General features: G+C 50.6%; 1 protein-coding gene across 1 annotated transcript in view; it reads right to left on the bottom strand.

Annotated features, from left to right (window-relative positions):
* Window positions 1–18,680, bottom strand: part of CCDC60 (coiled-coil domain containing 60) — a 125,943-nt gene that overhangs the window by 37,234 nt on the left and 70,029 nt on the right. Inside the window, exons 3-4 of the mRNA XM_037052217.1 lie at window positions 4,411–4,581; window positions 184–291 (exon numbers count right to left, since the gene is read on the bottom strand). Coding sequence (XP_036908112.1) covers window positions 184–291; window positions 4,411–4,581 — 279 coding nt within the window. The remainder of the gene's footprint in view (window positions 1–183; window positions 292–4,410; window positions 4,582–18,680) is intronic.

Here is an 18,680-nt window from a genome sequence, read left to right as displayed (position 1 = left end):
CTGCTCGCTGTGATTTTTTTATACGCCAACCAGTGTTGTTGGCTCCAGGCTCCGTGTCCCTTTCAGGAGGACGAAGGCAAAGCTCCCGGCTCCCGAAGGTGCGGTAGCTGGTTGAGTCATTTTGCCGTGGCTTCACTTGGGAAGCCAGCAAGGCAGAGGAGCCGGAGGGGAGGCTGTACTTACACGTGCGCCTTCGGCAGCCAGGGCGCGATGATGCAGCTGTGCCTGGGGGTGAACGGGCGGAACAGGGTGCTAGCCCCCAGCTTCTTAATCTTCTCGCCATCGTGCGTGCTGAGGGGCAAGTAGAAGGAGAGAGACAGAATGGACAGTGAGCGTCGCTTTCACATGCCTCTCGCCAGGGATGGTTTGGTAAATACGACTGGGCACTGGCTACATGTGTCGGGCAATAATGATCACTTGAAAGATGAAGGTTCTAGATACGGCCAGGGAACAGAGCGTAAAAAAGCCTCTGCTCTCTGCCCTGGCTGGGTAGCTCCACTGGGTAGAGCATCGTCCGGATACATCAGGGTTGCAGGTTTGACCCCCCAGTGGGGGAATGTACAAGAATCAATGAAGGCGTAAGTCAGTGGAACAGCAACCAACCTCTTCTCTCATGGAGTGCATATTCTAGGGGAGGAGCCTAGAGAATAAACAGGATAAATATGTAAATTGTGTGGTGTACTGGTATATGGTTGGATGTATTTTCTTAAAGGGCCAGACAAACCTTTTTGACTTGGTAGGACATAGGGTGTGTGTCACAACTACTTAGGAGCGTGAGAGCAGCCATTGACGGTATGTAAACAACATGTAATGGCTGTGTTCGAATAAAACTTTATTTATCCCAAATATGCTGGGGGGCGCTGGATTTGGTTGCCAAAGCCTCCCCCACCCTTACTAGATAGCGGTTAATGCTGTGGGGAGAAAAAAAGCAGACAAGGGTGTTGGCAGGACTGGAAGAGCCGGGAGTTGCAATTTTGAGTAGGACGATTGGGAAGGTGTCACCGAGGAGGTGACACTTGAGAAAAACCTGCAGAGTGTCAAGGAGTGAGGCTTTCAGACGTCTGGGGCAGAGCATTCTGGACAGAGGGGATGACGGGCACATTTTCTGAGGTGCCCCCGTGCTGTAGAGACAGGAAGGGGGCGGGTGTGGCTGGAATGGAGGGAGCAATGGTGAGGGAGCGGTGAGGAGGGTGGAGAGAGAACAGGGGCCTTTGGGACCACCGCCCGGGCTTGGGCCTTTTCTCTGACGAGCGTGAGGGATTCGGGGCCGAGAGAGCACTCGAACTCGCACCTGAGACGGACCCCTCTGGCTGCTGTTTTGAAGGTGGTCTGTGGCAGGGACACAGGAGGCGAAGCGGGGACACATATTAGAGATACACCTTCCTCCTGGGAACTCGAGGGTAGCCCTGGGGTCGCAGAATTAACTGAGACGTGGGCCCAGAATCTAGGTCGCCTGGTTTTCATTTTCAGCCCTAGAGCTGAGAAAGCGTCAAGGAAACACCTTGGCGGTGCCCAGTCTTTATTTACTTTTTTTAAATATGGATTTCCTCCCATGATATTTTGTAGTTTTCAGTGTACAAGCTCTATCCTTTCTAAATTGAAGCAATTGGGGTGACATTGGTTAATAAAATTACATTGGTTTCAGGTGTGCAATTCCGTAATACGTTGTCTGCATCACTGTATTGTGTGTTCGCCACCCAAAGTCTCCCTCCGTCCCAGTAGCCGCCCCCCCACCCCTGCAACCCTCCCCAAGATGGCAGCGCCCAGTCTTACTGCCTCCCCACTTACCCCCAAAGGTTTAGAATACGCGGTATTAACCCAGCTTTTCACACTCCATAATTTCTGGTTTCACGTCTTCCCTCCACCTCAATAATAACATGGATCCTACCCCTTGTTTTCCTCACCTTTTCAGCTTAATTTGCAGGCAAAAAACGAGGTCACTGAACACAGTGGGGAAGGCTGCTTGCAGGTGGAAATCTTTGGGGACCAGCTCAATTTTTCTTTTTTCCCCCTGCGTAGTCTGTCAGACTTAAAACTTCTGCCTGAAAGAATTTATCCTGTGGTCTTAGACCCAGAGGGGAGAAAAAATAATCCCTTCTGCTGTCCTAAAGCGTGAGATCAAACAGCTTGTTTAAGAAAGTAGCCTTGTATTTTTGATACTTCCGTGATTGGAATTAGACGTCTAAAGATGCTTTCAAGCATGCCTGGAAATTACGATTTTTAGCCATAAAGCTGAGGAGTTTGGGTCACGGGGGCCCAGAGAGATCAAATTCTCTTTATTGCATAATAGCAGCTAATAAGTCACTGAGCACGTCTCATTTGCCAGGCTCTGTGCTAAGCATTAGTTCATTCAATCCTCATAAAAAACCTCAGAGTTTGGTTCCATTCGTACGGGCGAGGCAAAGGAGATTCGGAGAGCTGCAGGGACTTGCCCGACGTTAGACAGTTTGTGGGGGAGCAGGATTTGAACCCTGTCCTGTGCTGGATTGGTCAGGGTAATCTATCACTGCTATTTTATAACGCCTGCCTCCTGACGTGCATTTGACAGCTACATCACAGTAACTGCCTCCAGTTATATTTTAATAACCAACCTTGCACAGCTCATAGAATTCACCAGATAAGACATAACCAGACCAATGTCTACAAGAGGAGCGACCTCATGCATATTTAAACTTATTAAACTTTAAATAAACCATGTCTCTCACACCGAAACATGGATCTGGAGAGGGGAGCGCTGTGTTCTGTGACCAAAAACCCCATCCAAACAAGGGAGTCGTTACAATGAACCATTTAAGCAGTGGTGGTGGGGGGGGCGTCTTAAACGGATGCTCTCCCTGCTTTCAGCCCCCATTCCCTCGCCTGTTAATCTGAGCACAGCTCCTGCAAAAAAGAGCCCAGTTCCTTCCCTGCCTTTACCCAGGAAAGGCTGCCAGCTGGCTGGCGTCCCTGGGAGCACAGTGGGGCGCAGGGAAGGCGGGATTTGCCCTGAGCTGTCGGGGGGGGGGGGGGGGGCTTGTGGAGTGGGTAAGAGCTCCCCTCCCTGCTCACTGAGCTGCCTCCCAGTATCGCATGCCCCTCCCAGGTCCCATGAGGACACTTCGGTGGTGGTCTGTTGAGTGGCTGGATGGGGGTGGCTCAGGTCAAGACTTGCCTGCTTTTTTTTTTCCACTCAGGGAATATGGTTTCTGACTTCTGGCGAGAGACAACACACCTTCCCTTGTCAGCCCTGGCCTTCCTGACTGGAAATGCTGGCTGCAGGGACTGCTGCTGGGCTGATATGCCTGTGTGCCTCGCCTCCTTTCTGTCATCCTGCAACCTCCCATTCGGCATTAAAGATCCCATTCCAGAGCCACACCCCTGGGGTGTGATTCCCTAAAGGGACATGGTGACTCGAGAGAAAATACATATTGGATTCTTCCTCTGCTGTTTGACACAGAGCTCCTTAAGCCCTTGCAATGTCCTCGGTGACGGCCGCACTGGGGACATCTTTTGTTCCACTCTTTGGTCTTAGACCCTGGCTTCTGACAGGCAGCTCTTAAGGGCCTCGGGAGTTCTGGGTGGACAGGATTGCCTGTTGTTCTAAGGAGCCCACTCTGGGGGGGCTCTGGTGGCTTCCAAAAGACCGAGCCATGATTAGGAGCCTGGAACTTTCAGACTTCATGACAGGCGACAAGCGGTGCCTACAGGCTGGAGCCTTTGTAAAAATTTCAAAAGTACCGGGTTCAGGGGGAGCCCCTGGGTGGGTGAGCACACCCCCGTGATGGGAGGGTGGCACTCCCCAGTTTCATGGGGACAGATGTTCTTGCCCTTGGGACCCTTCCAGACCTCACCCTGTGGACCTCTTCATCTGGCTGGTCACCTGTGTCCTTGATTATATAATAAATTGGTAACTGTAAGTCGGTGTTTCCATGAGTTCTGCGAGTCACTCTGGAAGTGGATCAAACCCAAGGAAGGGGTCATGGGAACCCTAACGTGTCGCTGGTCAGTCAGAAGTACAGATGACAATCTGGGACTTGCGATTTGTGTCTGATGAGGGGCTGGGGTATGGGCCAGTCTCTTGGGGCTGAGCCCTTAACCTGTGGAAGCCCTTAACCTGTGGATGCTAACTCCAGGTGCCAAGTGTTGGAACTGGATTGGGTGGTAGTTCACCCAGCTGGAGTCGCAGAGAATTGCTTGGTGTGGGGAAAAAAATAGGCACCTTTAGGGAACGACAAGACTTCCTGTGGAGTTCTTGGCACTGGATAAGGAGAACAGACACATGTAGTAGAAAATATTCCACCGACTGCCAGAAGGTGAGGCTGACAGGTAGGCTGGACCAGACTGCGCTGAGTCAGCAGACACTCCCCCGGGGAAGGGGCCCCTCCACCCAACCGGGCAGCCCTCTCTGCCCGCGGCCCTTCCTCTGCTTACGCCAAAAGAATGTCCCTGTAGTGGAGGTCCGAGATCCGTTTGGCTGGTTGGAATTTATGTTTTTCTTCCTCTCTCAGTTTCTGGAGTTGCTGCTGCCTCTTCTTCCAGGCGCTCTCCGCCTGCAGCATGGCGAAGTACCCGCGGCCTATCTTCGCGGACTGGATCAGGAAGCTGGGCAGAGAGGGGGGCAGGGAGATGAGCTGACTGTGAAGAAAGACGCCATCTCAGTCGCTTCTTGGCCTAGGGCGACAGGGTCTGACCTTGGCCTCCCTTTGCACAGACTCCTTTCCCTGGAGGCTGTCCAGCCTCCCTTTCCTTTCTCTCATAAGGACACTGCGCCATTGGCTGGAAGACTTGACCCAACCGCAGGAAGATCCCACACTGACGTTAAGCACGCCCGCGCTACAGCCCTATTTCGGGGTAAGCTCAGTGACACCGGTGGGGGGCGAGGATTCAGACGTGTACTTCTGAGGGAATCCGCTCAGCTCACGACACCCGTGGGTGGTTAAACTTGCACGAATAGCTTTGCTCAACTGCTCTCATTTCTCACCCCCCGGGGGGGATTACCCACAAGGAATACCATCTCCCTCTTTTAACTACCTATTTAACTACATAATGGCTTTTACTATTATAAATAGCAATTATAGCATAGCCCTAAGTGCACATTAGTTGTGATATCTGATTAATATTAATACATTTCAATTTACAATGGTTCCAGTTATCCATGTCGTACATGGTGTATAAGTGACTATAATCATATGCATGCGTATATAAAATACAGTTTATTTTTGTAAGAGTGAGAGCAGTTGAATGAATAGAATTTTTCCTTTCCTCGATCAAAAAGCATTAATGAAAATTTATTCAAATGAATTTGCCACCTCAAAAAAAAAAAGACACTCTCTGAACGTCTCAGGAGTGGTAATTGCTAAGGGCGTGCTCGCACCTGTGGGGCAGGAGCCTTTCCACCTTGAAAATTCCAGAGTCAGACTTGACCTTGAATTCTGGATCTACGAGTGACTTCACCTCTCCAGGTGTCAGTTCCTTGCTCACTCCATCGTGCAGCAAGTGTTTATCGAGTGCCTACTCCACGCCAGGCATCTGCTAGTTGCTGTGAAGTGGGTGTAACAATTCGCAACCCCACAGGATCAGCTGCCTTCGTGCCTGGAAGGGGGTCGGCGAGGGGCCTGGTATGGAAGAGGGGCTCACCCTGGTCACCAGGAGCAGGTCGGTGCTCTCCGGCCTGGGCTCCCGGCCAAGGCTGCCTTCTCTGAGATTCGCCCGAAGGCTCTGTTTTGCTTTCGAGCCTCTAAACCCACCAATCATCAAAGAGTGTCCTGAGGTTCCAGGGTCACCTGACGGGAAGAACACTGTTGCCATCTGCAAGCACGTAATTTCACAAAGGAGGATTCGTGGTGTGGCACAAACAAAGCAAATGCAGGGCTCACACCTGGGAGCCGGGGCTGATGTGGCGGCAGCTTCGTTACTTTGTAGAGACCCTTTGCTCAAGATATGGCTCAGAGGTTGAGACTGACACCACGGCCCCCAAAGGGTGTGCAATGACTCACAGAGGGAGGCTTTCTGAGGGGAACAGGCAGGCCCCCAGGTCTGAAATCCGCTTGGGAGAGCAGGCAGGGAGACTGGCCCAGGGTTTTGGGGAGTGGGGCTGGGGTGAGGGTTACCTAATTTCTGGTGTGAACCCCGCCCTGCCCCCACCGCCAAGCTCGGAGAGGAGGAGCAGCGGGGCTTTCTTATCATCTCGCCCAGACGTGGGGTAGGGTGGGAAGAAGAGGTGGGAAGAGCTCGGAAGTTGCCATGTCATGTAAAAAAATGGAGCCAGACTTTTTTTTTTCATTAAAAGAATGTTCAATTGCAATTTACATTCAATTTTATTTTGAGTTAGTTTTGGGTGTACATCATAGTGGTTAGACAATCATACTTTGCCCCCCGTATGTTTTCAGTACCCGCCTGGCACCATGCACACTTATTACAAGACTCTCATACCTGATTTCGAACTCGTGTGTTTGCCTGAATAGCTGCGTCACTACGAAACCTTCGTCAAAAATTTATTGAATACCTGCTGTGTGCTGGGTGACATTGCTGCTCTGGGCACCCCCTGCCTCCCTGTTCTGGGGTGCTACTCTGGGAGCCAATAGATTTTAGTGCTCTAATGAAGAAGCTCATCCTAATACCTCAGTCTAACACCCTCACGGGCAGGACCCCGGACCAGTGCTGTGGAGGTCCCTCTCTGCCAGCGGACTGCAGCGACACTTGTCAGGTGCTTCCAGCACGCTCTTGAGATGCAAGCAGCTCTTCAAACATCTCCCCCTACGAGGCTTCAGTCGTGAACTTGGCCATGCTGTGATTTCACACCTGTGGTAGGACTTGGCCCTGGGCCCATGTGTCTGTGCCACGCCCTCCCACCCCCCCAACTTCTGGGCACATGAATGAGCTTATTTATTCTCCTAACCATTGTAGGTTGTTGGTGCCGTTAGAATTTCATTGACTGATGAGGAGGCGGAGGCTCAGAAAGCTGAAACAGAGCAGAGCAGGGGTCCGAACCCAGGCAGCAGATTCACAGGGAAGCCCAGCTGCACACGGGGCTGGTGGGTTGTCAGCGCGTTTCTAAATGAGAAGTCCCCCCAGCTTGTCCTGGAAACCCTTTCATGGACTTCGGAGGTTCTGTGGGCTGCTAGGTCCTTGGATAATTTAGTGTCTTGTCATTGACAGACAGGTGTCTGGGCCTCCTTTTGCTGTGAAGCCTTCTGTGCTGTCATTTAGATCCTGTCACAGAGTGACAGGCTGTCAGGGAGACCTGCCAGGTCCCACGACAGACCACGGTCTTCAGAAGCAGAGCAGAGCGCTCACCGTGTGCGTGATGCTGGTGTGTGGCAGTGGCAGGGGTGCCAGGGACGCTCGGCGGTGCCAGGGACGCTCAGTGGACCCAGCCAGCATGGTGGGCTTCGGGCTCTGATTTCAGAGTGAAACTGGACAAAAGCCTCCATCTTCCCCTGCAGAACTCGGAAGCAGTTAGATCTTGAAATGTCAGATTGTGTCCCCGCCACCAAAAAATACTTAGGTGGAAGCCTTAACCCCCAGTATGTCAGAATGTGACCTTATTTGGAAATAGGGTCATTGCATACATAATTAGTTAAGATGAGGTCATATTGAGTAGGGTTGACCCCTAGTTCTGTGTGACAGGTGTCTTTATGAAAAGGGACACTTTGGATGCAGACACGCATGCAAAAGGAATGCCACCTGACAATGAAGGCAGAGGTGGAGTGAGGCTTCCACCGGCCGAGGAACGGCAGAGATGGCTAGCGAACAGCCAGAAGCTAGGGGAGAGGCACGGAGCAACTTCTCTCTTGAATAGCCCTTGATCTTGGACTTCTATCATCCAAAAGTATGTATCAGTAAACTTTTGTTGTTTACTGATAAGCCCCCCGACTGGCAGGACTCTGTTCTGGTGGCCTTGGGACAAGAACATGGTATCAAGTATCTAGGCCTTGAGTCCTGGAACAGCCTAACTTGTTCGATTTTTCTTTGATGTTAATAGAAGGACATTAATAATGTCCTTATTAATTTTATAGTAAGTGACAGGCTGGTGGTCCATGCCACAGTAAATCAAAGAGGCTTGAATACTATGTTCCAGGCCCTGGGCTGAGTCCCTGTTATGTATCAGATTCTGTGTTGGGAACTTCTTAAGTTTCGAGTTCTGTTTAAGGCATAGGCATTGGAAAGGTGAACTTATCCTGCGAGAATCCGCGATCTTCACCTCTGTACCTCAGCCTTCTTTGTATTAATTAGGACGTTGGTAAGATATGTCTCTACTTATTTGTGCCCTTCTTCCAAAAAACACATTAGACGCAGAAAAAGAAAGTCATAAAGGCAGAGAGAACCAAGAAAACAATATCGGGTAAGACAAGTCTCCAAAGGCATGCCACGTGGTCTGGCGTGCACATTCAGCCTGAGCATCTGAGTGGCTAACGCAGAGAGGGAAACACAGTCCTGACGACCAGGAGGTTTTTTAAAGAAGCTGTTCAGATGATGGCCCACTATTCCTGGGGCTGAAAGTAGGAAGAGACTTCTTTCAAGGACGTACAGGAGGGACACCACGAAAAGCCAAGTCTGCAGACAGAGTGACAAAGGCATCTGTCAGTTAACGCACAGAACGAGATCGGGGAGTCAATGTTGACCAATATGCGGAAATCCAGCAAGCTTTAGGGCGCAAGCTTTAGGGCGCAGTCGCAGCCCCCCTTCAACCAAGGCAGCCCCACTCCCAGTGGCCAGACTTTCTGGAAAGACCTGGGTGAGAGGTAACCAGAATTGGGGGTGTCTGGGCCCTCGAGTCAGACACAGCAGTCTATTCTGAGAACTCCAGGCTGCCGGATGTTCATTCAGCGAGCTTGAAATGCTCCCCCAGCACCGCCAAGGCTCGTTTAAAAATGCTTAATATTTTAGCAAATTCCCATTTAATTCCCCTGTATGTTCCCTACATTTTCCTCATCATTATTGCTGATTGCCAGCCTATTTGTGTGAGGGGAGCTATTTGCAGGGAAGAGCAGTTTTCGCCTTTAAATCCACTCATGCAGGGCCTCCTGCTCACTGCTCCTTGAGATGTAAAACTCCCCTGGCTACCATCTCAGGAGGCACGTCGGGGAGTGAAATAATTAACTGCGTCAGGCAAGCGGAGGAAGAAGCAGGTTATAAAATGAAAAGTTTCCTCCATCCAATGCGACTTCTCTTACCCAATGCGCAGGGTTGGGTTTTTATTTTCAAGGGACTTGCGTCCTCAGAGCAGGAGTCTGTGTGTGAGCTGGTGAACAAAGATGCTGTCAGCGGGGCTCCGCTGAGACAGACCAAAGGGACGGAAGTGAAGCAGCCAGGGTTTCGCTCCCAAGCACCTTCAGCCTCGAAGGCAGGTGGCTGCAATGATAAGGCTTGAGGGGATGGCCTCTGGATGGGATCTCTCCTCCACGGCTCCCTTCAGTGGGTTTTAAACCTCTCAGAACCACAGCCTCTTCACCTTCCAATGGGGAAAACACTAGTTCTTGCCGCAAAGGGCTGTTGGGAGGATTAAGTGAGATGATTAAGTGCGTGCCTAGTATCAGTACAAAGGGTTTGGTGATTGGGAACTATTGTATTGTCAGCTTACCCAACAGTCCTGAGAGTGCGGTGTGATTTACAGAGAAAACGAGACGGGTCTAGTGAATGGTGAGGGTCACGCTGCCGGAAAGGGGCGAAGCAGGAACTGGAAGCTAGTGGGGCTGATTTCATCCCGAGCATCTCACTGCCTGAATCCGCCTGCATCCTCAGGGCTCTGCAGGAAGCAGGACTGACCATCCTCTAAAACACAGGCCCCGCTGTCTCCTCGGGGGCCTTGCAAGAAGCCGCTGAGTCCTGGGGACTTTGGAGGCCTCGAGGGAACTTGGGTTCAACCTTTCTATCATGGTGGCTGCGGGGGGGGGCATGGGATTAACCACTGCCAATCACCTTGTTAGAAAGCAACAGCCCAAATGTACTAACGCACACACACAAACACACAAATAACAAGAAAAGAACTTTCAATGGTATTACGGCTATGCATCCAGCTGGTTTTCACTCCCATTTTCTGCCTCTGCCTGCAAGAAATATGGGGCTATAAAGCCAGGAGTGCTTGCCCAGAGAAGGCAGAATGACATTTATGAACAAACACTCCCAGCAATCCGGCTTCGGGGATGTCCTGCTCTCGAGGAAGGGAATTGCCTACACAGGAAATTTTTGCTTAACAAATTTTATTGTTTTCATATAGCAACAAATAATTCAGTTTCTTCCCAGTGCGTGGAAGTGGGAGGCCTGGGGAGCCCATGTGGTCTGGCTGGCTGCCTCTCACCTTGCTTTGTCAGCCCACCTGGACACACTGATTTCCGAGGAGGGGATGGCAACCAGGACGGGGCTGCAGGGGTCTGAGCTTCTGCCCTTAAATTCTTGAGTTTTTCAGGCCACCCCTACACCAGGCAAGTTAACAACGCAGCCCCGGTTCAAATGCACGCCAAGCAAATATTTTGCATTTCAATTCCCGCATTAGAATGCCCTGTTTATACAATAACTTAATAAATCTAGCCCAGCTGCCAAATTGACAAGAAGGTGAGAATCATTCATTAAAATGCAAATGCAATTGAGATGAAATTTGGAATACATTTATTACAGTAATTGAACTTCAGTCAACTGTAGTCACAACACAGATTTTGAACTGCCTTTCAGACAAAAGGACGTGTTGTATTGTCCGCTCCCCCCACAACAAGTTAATATCTTTGTCAGCATGCAAATTAGTCATTTCCTGAGTGCTAATGATTTCCAGTGGAGATTTCACTCTTCTTTATAGGACAAGATTGCCAGAGATAAAGGTCAACACCGTACACAAAAGATTGCTCTGGTAGCGCATTGTGTGTACAGCAAATTGACTGCAAACATATTCTGAGTGCTTATTGCAGCCACACACTTATTAAATCACATCAGAACATCTCTTTACCATCCCTAGGTCATTTGCTAATTGTAATGCCCAACAATGGGAGCTTTGCCAAGTGGAGTCAGGACCTCACCTCTCTGATCCAGAGTGCCAGATGGATTTCTCTCCTTTTCTGAGTGACTCAGCCCAGAGAGAAAAGGGTCTGTTCACGGATTCCTTTTGATCACAAATCAGGTGGAAGGAAGAGGCTCTGGGGACTGTGATAAAGGCTCAGGGAGCTTGACTCTTGTCGGAGAAGTCACTTGAGTTTTCCCACTTCATTCTTTCTGGTTCCTTTGCAAAACCTACATGGCATTTCTGAGGTCTGGGCAAACGTGCACCCAGGAGACGCTGTTTCAGTTGGAAGAAGGCACAAGCTAGAGAGTTTCTCGGGACAAGGATGTCACTCTAAGGTGGCTGAAAAAATTGGTTTCGCCTGTAAAAAGGGGAGGTGACTTTTGTTCCCTTTACTCCCTTCATATTTGTTAATTGCTCATGAGTAATGTCAACTCTGCTTCCTAAACATCACCTGGCTTATCTCCCCGCTGCCGCCACCCTAGCCAGAAACCGTCATTGTGGCTTCTGTTGCTCTAAGTGGCTTCCCAGCTGGTCTTTCTCCTTCCTGATCCATCGATCCATCGATCCATCGTCCAGCTGGCTGCCCCAGGGCTCTTCCTAAAATTCAGACCTCGCCATGTCCGCCAGAGTGCTCCACACCCTTCGGTGACTTCCCACTGTTCTCAGGATGAAGTCCAGACTCCTCCCCAAGGTCTGAGCTCCATCTCAAGCCACTCACCCAGACGTTTGCTTGGGTCTCTCTATTCCTCCAAATTACCCATGATTTTGCTTTTTCCGCGGGTACCTTCTCCTGACCTTTCACTTGGCTGATTTCTGTTTATCCTTCAAAGCTTGCGGAAAAAAACCACAAAAACTGTCCACTGCTGACCACTCAATCTTGTTGTTCCTCCTCCTCCCCAAACCCCAGGCTAGGTCATGTGCCTCCTCTGTGTCCCTACAGCTCCCTCTGCCTGTGTTCCCCATTAGTATGCTCATCACACTATATGGCGAACGCCCATTTCAGCGTCTGTTTTTATTAGCGGACTCCAGATGCCTTGAGGACAGGTATAGAAAGCAGGCAACCAGAATTTACCGGTCTTCTCTCCCTACCTCTCTCCCTTCCTTCCAATGGCCGAAAGTGCCATTTGCCACCAAATGTCCATTTCCCCACCTTCCTTAGTAACAGATCACATTATTGTGGGCATTATTAGACAAAAAAAAAAAAAAAAACCAACAAAACAAAACAACAACAGAACTACATTTTCAAGCTGCCCTCGCAGATTGGATAGGCTAAGGAGGTCTAAGTGGAAGTCATTGGGAGGGGCTGCTGGGAAAATTCTTTAAAGGGAGTTAACATAGCTGGGTGGTATATGCCCTTTACCCACCCTATTTTTCCTTCTTCCTCCTTTCTGCTGCCTGGAACTTAGCAGTGATGGTTGCAGCACCAGCAGCCACTGTGTGAGCATGAGGAAAACTTGCAGATGGAAGCAAATACTAAAGTAATGGATTAAAAAAATAAAAGGAGCCTGGGCCCTGGATACTTGGAAGCCACCATATCAATGCTTCCTCCAGAAGGTAAAATCCTTTTATATGAGGAAGGGAAGCCTTTATTTTTTAAATCATTTTTAAGTCTTTCTTTTTTTTTAAATTTCAGAGCTCTGTTTACTCTGTGGCAGAATGTAGTCCCAGCTGACAATCTCTCTGTTCCTCTGTTTGTCTGTCTCCCGCTGTCTCTTTTCCCTTGACCAATCTGTCATGATTATCCCGTTTAAAATGCCATCTTCCTTGGCTAAATCAATGGCCATGGACTAAGGGAGTATAATGGGAGGGAGATGTTGGTTTGGATAATGAGAAAGGGAAACTTAGAAGCATGGAACTCTGCCAAGAGAAGTGGGTCTGGTGGAGCCTCCCCTGGGGGTGCCAGGGCAGCTGGGACATGGGGGACAGGCAGATCTGAGCCTGTCGCTGGGAGGGAGGGCTGGGAGAGCAGAGGCGTGGGTGCCCAGGGGGAGATCGGTGCTGTCTGGGACGGTGAGAGCAGGTGCGTGTTTGGTCATGAATGACTTTGGTGACCCGCTGAGCTAGGCCTTCTCGGTGCCTTGTCTCCGTGAATCCTCACGGTATCCCTGTGAGTTAGGTACTGTTCTCCCCATTTGACGGATGAGCAAACCAGGGCTCAGAGAGGTCAAGTGGTCCGGCCAGAGGGTTAATAGTGATGCAATGGGAATTGAAGCCCGGGTAGCCTGATGCTAAAGTGTTTCATGAGAAAAAAAGCACTGGTTTTGGAAAAGGTCTGTTCTAGTTTTAAATGGTCGTCGTTTCCTTGTCGCTCCATGCCTGGGACTTCAGGTGAGTCATTTTCACCTGTTTGAGATGCGCTTTCCTCATCTGTAAAATGGGGCTACATTAAGGGCCCTCCCAGGATATTGTGGAAATCATGTAGGAGAGACACTTAGCATGGGGCCTGGCTCGTTGGAGGTATTCAGTCCCTGGTAACACCTGTGGTCGTGGTCGTCCTCATCGCCACCACCAGCGCAGCCATGAATGACTCCTGTCAGCATCTCACTCAGCACACAGCCGGGGCGGTGGTTTGGCTCCAAGCCCCGCAGGCTTCTGGGAAGTGGCACTTGGTTCAAGTGGTGAGCTCACGAGGTTCTCTTCTCTGAGGGTGGCGGCCAAAACAGTCTAATTAGACCGCAATTATTTTGGGATTTGGTAAATTGCATCACTCGGTAATTCATAAAGGTTTGTGAATCTACCGTCCATGGTGGTGGTAGGATGAATGCTTGGTTACCGTGTAAGTAATGAAATTTATTAAGCGAAAGGGCCGGGGAATTAACCTCTGCTCTGCTGAATAAGAAAGTACATTCAGGAAACTTCTAATTATAAGTGGTTTTCTTTCCTGTTTTTTTCCCCTCCCTTTATTTGATCTCCGTCTCAGATTTTCACTAAAGAAAATGAAGAAAGGGGGAAAGGAGGAGGAGGAGGGAGAAAGGGAGGAGGAAAGGAGGGGAAAAGAATGGAAAGAACCCACATCACAGTCTGGTGAATGTTTCAGAGGGAGACACTGCCGATAACAGTGAATTACATGGGTTCAGGCACAAGTGAGACGTACATTAATGTCAGTTATCCAGGTTCCAAGTCTAACTCTACCAGCAACTGGCTGTGTGACACAGGCAGAAGGATGAACCCCTCTGTGCTCTTAAGTAGAAATAACTGCCACCATCACCCCCACCCCCACCCCCAAACCCATTGCAACTAGAAGATGAGAATTAACAGGTGGTGGTAACTGTGAGAAAAGCTGTATGGCTACTGGTCTCCTTGACTTCTTGAAATAGTCCTCCAAGGCAGCGGTCAGTAGTATTGTCAGTCCCATTTCACCATGAGGGAACTGAAGTTCAGAGAGGGTCAGTGACGTATACAAGGTCACCCAGTTGGGGTGGAGCCTCGACCGGTACCCAGGCCTGGGCCTGTCTTCCTCATCGGTTCTTGGAGATAATGTTGCCTTATCTGACATGCTGTGAAAGGTGAAACATGAGGAAGTAGACATGAATGCATTTAAAAAAATGTCATGCTGGCACAAAGCATGCTTCTAAACTGGATATTCAAAACTGCCCTGGAAAGAGGAAGGATTGGTCCTTACCTCCTGATCAATTACTGCTCGTTGCCAGGGTCATGGCTGGAAAAGGAAGCCTTCCCACCGACGCAGGGGGCACGCACAGATGAGTAGGTCATGAGGGTACCAAACATGCAAAAAAAAGCAAACCTGCCTCTCTCTGTAAAGCAGCTTTAGAGTTTTGGCTGAGCAAACCTCTAGAAATTAAACTCCTTGAAGGCAGACACATGTTAGACTCATTGCTTCTGTCCCCTCCCTGTTTGGGGCATATAGTGGGGACCTCACATTATTTTTGATCATCAGTTTCAGAAAATGGAGAGTTGACTGATGAGGGTGAGGGGGAAACCAAGAAGAAGGATTATGCCGATTATTTGGTCTCCCATGGAAGGTCACCTCTGTGCTTGTCTATCTGTAAAATGAGAGCCCACAACTTCAGGCAACATTCCTCACGATTCACAAACGTACCGTCAGGAAGTGCTGGATGTAAACCTCCTCACTGCTGGCCAGTCCGCTTCCCACGTATCCTGCCCGACTTTGAATGCACCTCATTTAGTTCCTTCTTTACTGACATCCCTATTGGGCATTGACTATGTACACGCCCTATGTGAGGCTGAGGAAAGATGCAAAAGTTTAAAAGACTGGGCCTTGGCCTTCAGAGAATTTGCATTATGGTTGGCGCCTGAAGGCCAGAGCCCTCCACTCCACAGCTGGGCGTTGGGGCCCATGGCTCTGACCTGAGACTGAGCATGCTGGAGGTAAGGAGACCCGTGGGGAGTGTGCCCTGAGTCCCCGTTTTGCAAATGAGGCAACTGAGGCCCAGAGAGGAGAGGTGTCGCACAGCAAGTCAGAGGCAGACCCAAGACAATAGTGGGGTCTCTGGACTCCCAGTCCAAGGTTTTCTCTTTTAAACCCTCTGCCACCTGAGGACTCAAGGAGGTTTGGAGTTCAAAAATCTTGACAATGGAGACAAAGGCTTTTGCATCTTCCCTCATTCCCTTGACTTTTTGGCGGCCCTGTGGTGCACCAGAGTCATCTTCCGACGTGTGAATATGCACAGCATGTGAAACTCTCCCCACTTGCTCACGGGAGACCTCCGCTGTCTCCCCTCCACCCGCACTGGCTCCACCCTGCTTCGTCTCGGCACTCTCCCCCTCAGTGGGGTGGGTATCAAAGTTTTCCATCCGGCTGCCATGGTCTCTCCCCCGGGAAACTGCCACTCCCTCTTCGCTGGTGTCCCTGCCTCCGACCTCTCTCTCCTCTTTTCCCAGCCTTTCCCGAAGTTGCACACATCGCGTCCAGCCTCCCAGTACAGCCTGCAGGGTTCCGCAGGAGCTGGACTCGGCCCATCTCCTTAGCCTTTTCCTTACCACGTGATGCCCTAGCAAAGCCAAAGGTTCTGCGGCCTCACTGTGCTCTTCCTCACCTCAGTGCCTTTGCTTGTGATGCAGCTGCCTGGAAAGTTCCCTTCTTCTAGAAGTTCCCCGGGCTAACTTCTATTCATCCTTTAGGACTTGCTGAGGCCTGAACCCCACTCCAAACTGGAAGCCGCCTCTGCTTTTCCCAGGCTAGATCCGGCCCTCCTGGTGGGTGCCGCCCTGAATTTCTGGCGGACGTGTCTGCCCACGAACTCCGTCCTCCAGCCTTCACCCCCGGACTGAGCTCCTTGAGGGCAGGAACAATTTCTAAATCTTTTCTGGACCCCCAGAACTGGCCCGTGGGGAGTCCTCAGAAAACATTTATTGCAGGAATAACTAAACCATTAGCAATTCTTGCATCTCAAGTCCTAATTAAATGCGAGCTACTTTGGGGCACGAAACCGGGACGCTGCCACCCTCTTTGATGTAGCACCTTCAGGTCTCTTTGGATGGCGTGGGTGTATAGTGCTGTCTACGCAGAAGCTGAATCATCTAAACAGCGTGGAGATAAATGGATGCCTTTGAAACGTATATGTTTTTTCAGCCGGGACCTAGAATATCGCTGTGTTCTGGAAGAAGTGACCAGATGAAACGGGCCCCCCTCCGTGCGCCTCTCAGGAAAGTGATTTCTTTAGCTCGCAACTTGGTCTCTGACCTCCCGCATTCCAAATGACTACGAGTGGTGTTCACTCCCCAGAAGGGGGCACAGACTCGGCGTTCGACATCAGATTGCCCAGGAGGTGTGTGTGGGGCTCCGATGGATGGTATGGTTCCACGGACTTGGCCAGCTTTCTGTGACCTCACTGTTTGCACCGCCCCCCACCCCCCGCATTCACGCCCTGTCCTGCCCCCTGAAAGTCCCCTCGGACCTCCTCAACATCCTGAAATGCAAACGTAGCAACCGAAGGGGCCCCTCTGTCAGAGGATGCTGACGGAGGCTGCCACCCTCCCTGGCTTCTAGGTGGTTACAAGGTGCCTTCGCCCAGGGCTGCTCTTTAATGAACGTGAGTCGGCAGCGTTCTGAGAGAGGACTGCACCTCTTCTGCAAGAAGAAGAAGAAGAAAACCCTGCCAGGTGTCAACAAACAGTTCTCCGTGAATCCCAATTAGGCTGGTTTCTGGAAGGCAGCAGAAGCCCACCACGGCTCCGGTTTCTAGGCAACTGCTGTCAGGGGCTCTGAACTGCACTGGAAAGGGAGTATTGGCGAGTCTGCCTTGGGAAGGAGCCTGATGTGCCGCTTCCTGCTCCTCTCACTGCCCCACCCCTCGTCTGGCCTATTTACCCCGTCTTACTTAGCAGCTAATAATGGCTTGGAGGGGGTGCACGGGAAGCTAACCCTCCTTGAGGGTGGCGTTCTGGGGAGAACTCAGGCTTGTGAAATCATCCCATGGAAGCCACCACTTACGGAGTACTTCCTGTGTTATCAGGCCCTCAGGCCCCACGAGCGTTACTCCGTTGAAACCCTACGAAAAGACCTACAAGGAGGGTATGGCCATGTCAAAGATGAGGAAACTGAGGCTCACCCAATGGCAGTCACTTGCCCAAAGTCACCAGACAAGACCGTGAAAAAGGCAAGCATCTTCGCTCTGGTTTGTCTGAATGTAGGGGCCCTCGTCTTAACCACGCCCCCTCCCGCCACCTGTCACCATGCGGACAGTCCCGCCACCCGAGAAGACGGGCACAGCTTAGCATTTGGAGGCAGTTCAGCAGTCAGTTTTCAGTTCCGAGATAAACTATTTTGTTTTGTTTTAAAGAATGCAAACCCCACCACCCTGCAATACCCATCATTACCTATTGCGCTTAATGACTAAATGGAGTGAATGGGAGGATTATTCTTCATGGACCTGCCAGTGTGGACATAAAAAATGCATTAGCAGAAAGAGAGGCTTTTGCTAGAGTGCACTGGCAATTTGCAGAGCGCTCCTGGCTTGTGATGTCGAGACACGCAACAGACAGTGGAATAAGGCGCAAGACCACCAGCCCGTGATCTCTTCACACATGTTCTCCTGCTTGACTGATGGCGGGGAGGAGTTGGGGGAGACCCAGAATCCTCAGGGGTTTGCACTGACGTTTTCACTAAGTGTCAGCCCAGGGGAGATTGGAGGGCCTGAGATGCGGTGTGCTTGGCAGGGGGTGTGGTCAAAGGTTTCCTTTCTGAATTCACAACTTGGGTCTTGCCTGTCGCCTTGAGAAGAAGCTTCTGATGGCCCCCTGAACATGGGGTGGTCATCTGCTACTGTTTGTCCTTGTCAAATGACAAGGCACGTTCCGAGAATCCTAGAAGACACAAAACCTCTGCCCGAGACTGCAGGCCAGATCCCTGCCATTCCCCCAGGGTCTGCCGAACTGTATCAGCACAAAACCACCCTCTTAACTCTCTGGTCCCCCAGACTGCGCAGTCATCTCTCATCTTCCTCTCCCGTCTGAGACACCCTTACACCAGTTCCTTGCCCAGTGCCTGCCACAGAGCAGGAACTTAGTACAAAGTGCCTGTCATCACCCAGCCTCCCAGGTCCTGTCCTGACTGTGAATCATGGGTAGATTGTTTTCTCTGCGTGGGGTACCTCCCCCGAATCCATCGATGCCTTTACCTGGTCATTTCCTATTCACTTTTCTAGACCAAACAGGTGCAAACTCAAACTAGAGGGGTGTCACTAATAAGAGGTAAAGGAGCCGGAGCACATGACTTTTAAGGCTG

Source organism: Sturnira hondurensis, unplaced genomic scaffold (assembly GCF_014824575.4).
Source record: "Sturnira hondurensis isolate 20B ecotype Veracruz unplaced genomic scaffold, ASM1482457v3 Scaffold0007406, whole genome shotgun sequence".
NCBI classification, from domain to species: domain Eukaryota; kingdom Metazoa; phylum Chordata; class Mammalia; order Chiroptera; family Phyllostomidae; genus Sturnira; species Sturnira hondurensis.
This window is presented reverse-complemented; position numbering and strand designations above follow the sequence as displayed.